The sequence below is a fragment of the Manis javanica genome, chromosome 6 (assembly GCF_040802235.1).
Source record: "Manis javanica isolate MJ-LG chromosome 6, MJ_LKY, whole genome shotgun sequence".
Taxonomy (NCBI): domain Eukaryota; kingdom Metazoa; phylum Chordata; class Mammalia; order Pholidota; family Manidae; genus Manis; species Manis javanica.
The window spans coordinates 5,121,982-5,130,391 of record NC_133161.1 but is presented as its reverse complement, the minus strand read 5'-3'; the positions used below and the strand labels follow the sequence as shown (position 1 = coordinate 5,130,391).

The window sequence follows — 8,410 nt, the reverse complement described above, 5'->3', positions numbered from 1 at the left end:
ACTTTATGTTCTCCCAATACTGGAATATAGACTCCTGAGCACAGGGGCTGCTTGTATTCGCAGATGTGGCCCAGGCCCTAGAATAGTGCCTTGGCCCTTGCAGGGTAATAGCTGCTAAACTAATAAGTGAATATTGAAACCCAATTGATCGGGATTAAACTCCCATCTTTGATGCTGTTCCGGAAAGTAAGGGGCTGATGTGTGCCGAGGGCCCTGCCCGAGTCCCCTCCTTCCAGGCTGGAAACCTCCCGACCAGAGACCACCCCCCTGCCCCCTGCCCTCACCTGACACTTCCGGGCAGGGCCTGTCCCAGGGGCTGCTGTTCCAACAGTGTTGTTCTTTTTTTTTTTTTTTAAGTTTCTGGAAATTGTTTAGCTGCCGTAAAGAAGACAAGGGGCAAAGAAGGGTGGTGTGCGGGAATTCCCAACATACCACGGAACGGCCGCCTCCGGGTTTTCCGGTGTTCAGGAGCGAACGCCCAGGACCCGGGGCTCCTTCGTGGCGGTGGGAGGGCTGTCCCGAGGCGCGCACCTCTCTGGGCCTCCCAGCCCCGATCGTGAAGCGTCGCAGTGTCCGAGCAGGTGCTGGGGTCCTTCCTCCGTTCCCCTTAGGAGGGACGAGAGCTTGTCCGTGGGTTCCCTCGGCGGCCACACCCTCCGGCGCCCTGTCCCGGGAGGGCAGCCCTTTCTTCTGCCCTCGGGTGCCCGGGCCTCCAGCCCCTCCTCTGATACGGGCCCTGTGTGTAGGAAGGGGGCCAGGCTCTCGCCCCCAGAAGCCCTCATAGGCACGTCCTTCCGGGACCCCTGTGCGGGTCCACCCGGGGTAAAGCTGAAGGCAGGTCCTCCCCGCTATGATCTCCGCTGCCAGGACGTCGGGGCCTCGGGGGCAGCAGTCCGAGGTTCCGCGTGGTCTCTGCAACTGAGGCCGAGCCCAGAAGCAGCACAGGGCTCGCTCTGGGCACGGGCTTCAGGGGCCCCACGCGGAAGTGGGGAGGGGGCGCCCCGCGGCGGGGCGCGAGCGGCTGGCCCCGGGTGTCGGGAAGCGTTTCCTCCTCAAAAGCCCACGGGGACTGGGGTGGGGCAACGGGATCGCTGGAGGGAGGCGGTGGCAGGGGCCGGTGCCCAGTGAGCGCCGGTGACGCGTGGCGGCGCTTCCCCGTATTCTCTGGCCAGGAGCAGCGGGGGAGGGTGAGATGCTCCTGACGGCGGCGAGTAGGAACGGCTGCGAGACCGACCCTGTCTCCGGTGTAGCACAGACCCGTGCGCCCTAGGGCTCTGCTCCCAAACGAAAGCACGTGACACGGGGCAGGTTTTCCCAAGAGGGAAACAATCTTGAAGTCAGAGTGGTGTCCAGCAAGTTGCAGATTCTGATCTTCAAGCGCCATGTAGGTGGAGGTCAGCAGTACTCCAAGCGCAGGGTGTCTGGAGACCTGGGAACCAGATTTTCTCCCCCAACATCCAGTGCAAGAAGGAACCCTGGACTGCCGGGAGGGCTGATCACCACTTTGCCGCGCCCCTCCCTGGGCGACATCTGCCCTCCCTGAGGGCTTCAGCCTTGGGGCACGCTCGCTACGGGTTCAGCAAGACCAAGGAATGACAATGGAACGTTCTTGGGGTGAAAGGATTTATACCCCGACTTTATTCTCACGGCGGTAAGTTGATCACTAGAATTAAATCTGCATTCAGCAGTCTGCAGGTCTGTGATCTTGATTATTGAAGCTGTCTCTGCCCCCACCCAGAGCACCGGCAGAGCTCTTCATGTAGTGACTCAGTCCATAGTAGCTCATTGCCTGCAGGTGTGGAAGCAGCACCCTGGCAACAGGCCAGTTACATCATCAAATAGTTTAGGGGCAGGTGAATTCCTGGTCATAGGAATGGCCACTTTCCCTGCAGCATCTGAAGTTAAAATTTCATGCAGTATGTTAAGTCCAAGAAACAAGAGGCCGTCCACAGTGAGAGGGAGTTTAAGCAGCTTCATGTGAATGTGCTTTCAGCATGTAGACTTACATCATGCCAGCTTTGCCCATAGTTTTATATGAAAAACAATTTTGGAGTCTGTTCTAGGTTTCTGTATGAAAATAAAGTAACAGTAAATTTTACTTAATTCCCTATGGGTAGAAATTTTCTCCTGAGAGTGCTATTATGCAAAGCAAAATTCCCTTTTGTTGAAGATGCTTGGGAAGGAAGTTGTGACAAGGGTTGTATGGACCTATGGAATTCACCTGTGCATTATTTTGATTGTTCCCTTTCCCAGAAGGATGGCTTGCTGAGCTTGTCTTCTAAGGACAGGTGGATTCAGTTAGGAGTAACAAATATAACCAAGTTACCCACAGGATTCTAATTGTTGAGGGCAGGGTCTCTAACCCCAACAATACTGACACCATGGGCTGGATTCTCATTGTCTTGGTGGGGTGGGCATCCCGTGCAGCGTAGGATGTGTGCCAGGTAACATACACACCCTGTCTCCCCACCCTCAGTGGTGACAACTGAAAATGTCTCCACTTTGCCAAATGTTCCTTAGGATTGAGAACCAGTGGCTTAACAGGTATGGATAAAGTGAAGGTTCCTGTGGCCGGGATTCTCACCTGGCCCTGGTTGGCTAGCTTACTACACACGTGTGGGCAATGTGTCATTACTGACTATATAAAGAGCTCCGCCCAGTGCTCTGGGCGACGCGGTGGCACGGCTGCAAGGCCGCAGGAGAGCAGAGACGAGACTGGAGTGGAGGCAGTGCCAAGGACAGAGACTGAAATGGCTCTGCAGGCAGAGAGGCCCAGAGGCAGAGACCAGCTTGCTGCCTGCAGACTCGCTCTGAGTGGACAGGATTCTAGTGACTGACCTGCCACCGTGGGAATAAAGCCTGGGCAAGAGGATTATCTGCTCAGGCGCATGTTCTCTAAGGAAGTGTTACGAATGTTATCGGTTCAATAAATTCCTGAGTTTTTGTTAGAGACTAGGTGTCTTGCCAATGGGTTTCAGCCCCGGGGAAGTTTACTATAGATTCAATGAGACCAAAGAAATGACAGTGGAACGTTCTTGGGTGAAAGGGTTATACCCCTTTATTCCCATGGTGGCGCTGCCACCGCTCCAGCCTCTGCTCTCCTGCAGCTGTGCAGCCGTGTCACCCAGAGCACCTAGCGGAGATCTTAGAGTCAGTAATGTATTGCCCACACGTGTGTAGTCAGTCAACCAGGGCCAGGTGAGAATCCTGGCCAAAGGGACCTTCACTTTATCCACACCAGAACACAAAACAGCATGGACACCCCCCTTTGTGAACCGAGGTGGTGGTGGACGTGCTCTTGCTCTCCTGTCCATCACTCACTCGTTCACAGCAATCCTTGCAGGGGCTGTTGGCTGCCCCTTGGTGTGAGGGCCAGAGTCCCCGGCTGGGACACTGCCAAGCCCACTGCCCCGGGGCCCTGCATGCCTCACAGTGATGAGGGTGCTCCAGACACCTGTGGCTCCTCCAGAGCAGGTGCCACAGTGGTTTCTCTGAGCCTGTGGTGTTTCCCCTTAGGATCCACCTGGCCTCCATCAGTGCCACACTGCCTCTTCCCCAGAGGGTGCTGGAAGCCCATGTAGTAGAAGCCCTGTACTTGCCAGAACAAATGCTCTCTTAGCAGCTCTTAGTCTGAGGACAACGGGCTGCTCTGCTCAAGCCCACGTGTGTAACACCTGCAGGTCTACTGCAAACTGGTGTGCCTGACACATGCACGCAGCCTGAAACCCCCAGGAAGTACCCTCAGGGCTGGTCGGAGGCCTGCTGGACATGGTGCCTTGTGGGAAGGGAAGAGGCTAACATTTCTTTGTAAGTGGCCCTCAATGGTTTTCTGAGGCAGAGGACACCACAGGTCATCTGTGGGGTGTGGTCTATGCCCACTTGTATGTGCTACACAAATGAGCAGCAGATTGAGAACAGAGGCTTGGAGTTTCAAAACTACTGTTTTAGCAGCTTTGTGACTTCTTTCCTCACAAATACTGTCATTGGCCTAAATCACAACCACCACTGTTTGTATGGGAAAGTGCGCACATGCTTCCTCTTGTATGAGGCTCACTAGGAAGCAGGTAAGTAGCATCTCAGCATAAGAAATTCTGCATGGCACTTTTAAATTAAATATGCTCTATTTAACAATGGACCTATAAAGTTTACGAATCAAATCATTAAGTTTTTTTCTGATGAGGGAGAAAAAGGAGAATTCATGTTCTCCTTTATTTAGGGAGAAACATCTAAGTGGGCAATGCCATGTAGAATCTTAGTATATGCTGAAATACATGGTATTTTAAAGAACTTGTCTGACAAAATGGTTGATAGTAAGATTTATTTTAATTTTTCAATCTGCCAAAGAACAACAAAGAAACAAAAAACCAAACTATACTCATAATATGTATATACAGTGTCAACATCTTCAGAGCACTTACATTAGGAAACACTGTGTTTCTTTTCATCCGTATGACAATACTGTATATGCCACAGTAAAATGTACAAAAACAATCGCATCAGCCATCATACAAACATCATGATTTTACATTTCAATACACAAGAAAAAATAGACATCTTCCCGGCACTTTGTTTCCTTACAACTGCTGCCTGTTTCCAGCCTGGCAGGGCAGGTTTCCACACACGCTTGAGAAATGTCAGCTTTTAAAACCTAACAGTGGCTATTTTAGAAGTCATTTCCTTTTCAGAGCCAAACTTAAATGAGGCATTTGCCATTTTAAAATAACAACCAATGGCTTATTAATGGGTGCAGTGAAGTTTAGCCACCAAAAGATGTGTAAAAAATTGCATGAGAGTAAAAATAAAAATAAATAAAGCTGTTGTAAAGCAGTCTTGTTTACATTACAGTTCAGAACACTTAAACATAAAACTGTCATTGAGGTTTTATAAAGCAATTATTTATATTCAAATTACAACTGGCTGACAAATCTAAGGAAAAGAATCTGATTTGGTAAAGGTTCAAAGACTCACACTGCAGGGCAGTGTCATTTCACACACGCGCCCCTGCTGCGGTGGGCAGTAGTGATGACATATCGCTGTGTTGACATAAGGCACTAGATCTGAATATGCCATGCACTCGCCTTATGTCATATAACCTGTTATATACCAGTAATTCTTTGAAATGAAAAATAATAAAAATCTCAGGACACAGTGCACTTCAACGACAGACAGCATTTGAAATCTTTCAGACAAAGGTCTGAAAGCAGTCTTAATGCAAGCCTGAATCTTCAAACACATAAATCTCTCTTTTATGTTTAATTTCATCATCACTGGAAAAACACCCATCACTCAACCCCCGATACACATTCTTAGCCATGTTATTCTCTATCGTGGTCAGCGTTCATGAGGCAAGGTGTGACCCACAACGTTTGTTCAAGTTCTCCTACGAGGGCTTCTCCATTCACAGCACTCATTCGGTTTCTCTCGCCTTTTGTTTGGCACCTGTCAGTAGAGAGAAAATGAACATTTCCAAGCGACGTAAGTATGTGTTGCAGCTCGCATGCCCTACCTGGTGGCAGCAATGGCTTTCCACGTGGTGCCTTCTATCTGTGCTCCGCAAGGTCTTAGGGGATGTTACACAGGCTGCAGGAGACGGACCAGTGGGAATGAACTTGTGTGCCCCAAGCTCTCTGCCCCCATCTCCTGTTACTGCAGCCTGCTTTTCATTTATATTATATATTGTAATTCTGAATATGCAAGACTTAATTTGGAAAAGGGGTCTCATGTTAAAACTTTAAAAGAAACATACACATTTTAGTGAAGGTGCACAGAATTCCCATTGTTTGTATAAAAATGTAAAAGAAAAAGCATTGTAACATATTTAAGGATAATCACATAGAACATCTACTCGTATCTGGCTAGAACATTCAAAATGCGTTGGTATGGAGGGCTACTTTTTCTCATCACAGCAGCTTCTCCTATTTTCTCATCAGAACAGTAGCAGCCATTAGACTTTTGAAAGACACTAACAATCTATCAGAAAGGGGCTCGGCTGCCTGTGTAGAGTGGCATTGTTTGGACAGGCTGCATTAAGTTTGACAATGAGCTGCTTGCTGAAGACTTTTTGTTATCCTGAATCCTTAATGGGAAATGGTGTCCATTATCTCACGAAAAGAACGACCCTGGGTACCTTGTCACACACGGTGGATGCTGGCTCCAAATGCCCGTACTGATTATTCCATAAAGACCCGCCCAGGAGGGCATGTCCTGGGTGTGCTGCCTTATCCGGCACAAACAGCTTTTGCTCACATTTCTTGTTTCAATTCAAAGTGTCTTTGCAGGGACATAGGGCCTGTCTTGGCCTGCTCATTCTTCAGTTGACAGAATGGAGGCAAAGTGAGGTGAGCAGCTTGCCCACGCTCAGTGATTGGGGGGATCTTGGGGATCTGACTGACCCCCTGCTAGACCCCCAGTTTGATGCTTACAACGATGCTGTCTCCCATGCATGCGAGCATCTCAGCTGCTGCTGATCTGACTGAGGCAGACCCTGCTTTTTGAGTCCCAGAATTCCCAGGGAGTTCTGTTTCAAATGTTTACTTGAAATCCAGATATTAGGAACACAGAGTACTTCCCTAGATAAACAGCATTTATCCACACAGAATTTATCCCTAGATATAGAATCCCTGTCTGTATAATGTTATTTCTGTGGCAACGCACATTTCATATTCCAGCTTTGGGACAGGCTCTCCCTGCAGATGGGCATTAATGACTTAGGATTTTCGAAATATCAGTCTGGATGGAAAACTTAAACTCACCCATCCCAGTATTCTTATCCTTAAGGTTTGTGATGCCAAAGCTTAGAGAGGATAAAGAACCTGACCTGTTTACTCTGAGCTGGTGATGCACACAGTCCTGCCTGAAATTCGGCCTTGGCAAACTGTGTGCCTTGGCCCAGGGCCTGCCGTCTGGAAAAGGGTCTTTTTCTGAAGGTGTCAATTATGTTCCTGTGGGGAAGTCTGTCCAGAGCTGGGGGCTTTTCGTAGTGTGCATGAGGAGCCGTATAGCTGTACGTAAATGGAGGCGCACTCTCTGGATTGGCCTGCCCCCTGCTCGTTCTGTCCCCGAGGTACCCTGCGTGGAACAGAGTGGGGCGTGCTCACTGCCGGTGCCCTGGAGCATTCCACTGAAGGAATGTAATGCAATCTGCTCGTTTTTTTGCTCAAAGATATTTAGGTTACTTCCAGTTTTAGGTCATTAAAAGTCATGCTAGGGACAATCTCACACTTAGTCCTTTTATCAGTATTTCATGATTATAAAGATTATTCTTATGCCAACAAGCTGGAAAACCTAGAAGAAATGGACAACTTCCTAGAAAAATACGACCTCCCAAGACGGACCAAGGAAGAAACACAAAAGTTAAACAAACCAATTACGAGCAAAGAAATTGAAACGGTAATCAAAAACCTACCCAAGAACAAAACCCCGGGACCGGACGGATTTACCTCGGAATTTTATCAGACACACAGAGAAGACATAATACCCATTCTCCTTAAAGTTTTCCAAAAAATAGAAGAGGAGGGAATACTCCCAAACTCATTCTATGAAGCCAACATCACCCTAATACCAAAACCAGGCAAAGACACCACAAAAAAAGAAAACTACAGACCAATATCCCTGATGAATGTAGATGCAAAAATACTCAATAAAATATTAGCAAACAGAATTCAACAGCATATCAAAAGGATCATACACCATGACCAAGTGGGATTCATCCCAGGGATGCAGGGATGGTACAACATTAGAAAATCCATCAACATCATCCACCACATCAACAAAAAGAGAGACAAAAACCACATCATCATCTCCATAGATGCTGAAAAAGCATTTGACAAAATTCAACATCCATTCATGATAAAAACTCTCAGCAAAATGGAAATAGAGCGCAAGTACCTCAACATAATAAAGGCCATATATGATAAACCCACAGCCAGCATTACACTGAACAGCGAGAAGCTGAAAGCTTTTCCTCTGAGATCGGGAACTAGACAGGGATGCCCACTCTCCCCACTGTTATTTAACATAGTACTGGAGGTCCTAGCCACGGCAATCAGACAAAACAAAGAAATACAAGGAATCCAGATTGGTAAAGAAGAAGTTAAACTGTCACTATTTGCATATGATATGATATTGTACATAAAAAACCCTAAAGACTCCACTCCAAAACTACTAGAACTGATATCGGAATACAGCAAAGTTGCGGGATACAAAATTAACACACAGAAATCTGTAGCTTTCCTATACACTAACAATGAACCAATAGAAAGAGAAATCAGGAAAACAATTCCATTCACAATTGCATCAAAAAGAATAAAATACCTAGGAATAAACCTAACCAAAGAAGTGAAAGACCTATACCCTGAAAACTACAAGTCACTCTTAAGAGAAATTAAAGGGGACACTAACAAATGGAAAC

At 47.7% G+C, this 8,410-nt stretch overlaps 1 protein-coding gene across 9 annotated transcripts in view; it reads right to left on the bottom strand.

Annotated features, from left to right (window-relative positions):
- Nucleotides 1–4,304: 4,304 nt before the first annotated feature.
- Nucleotides 4,305–8,410, bottom strand: part of PRKAG2 (protein kinase AMP-activated non-catalytic subunit gamma 2) — a 272,371-nt gene continuing 268,265 nt past the window's right edge. For all 9 annotated transcript variants that reach the window (XM_073238191.1, XM_073238193.1, XM_073238187.1 and 6 more), the window contains one exon: nt 4,305–5,439. In XM_073238191.1, coding sequence (XP_073094292.1) covers nt 5,408–5,439 — 32 coding nt within the window. In that variant the 3' untranslated portion in view covers nt 4,305–5,407. The remainder of the gene's footprint in view (nt 5,440–8,410) is intronic.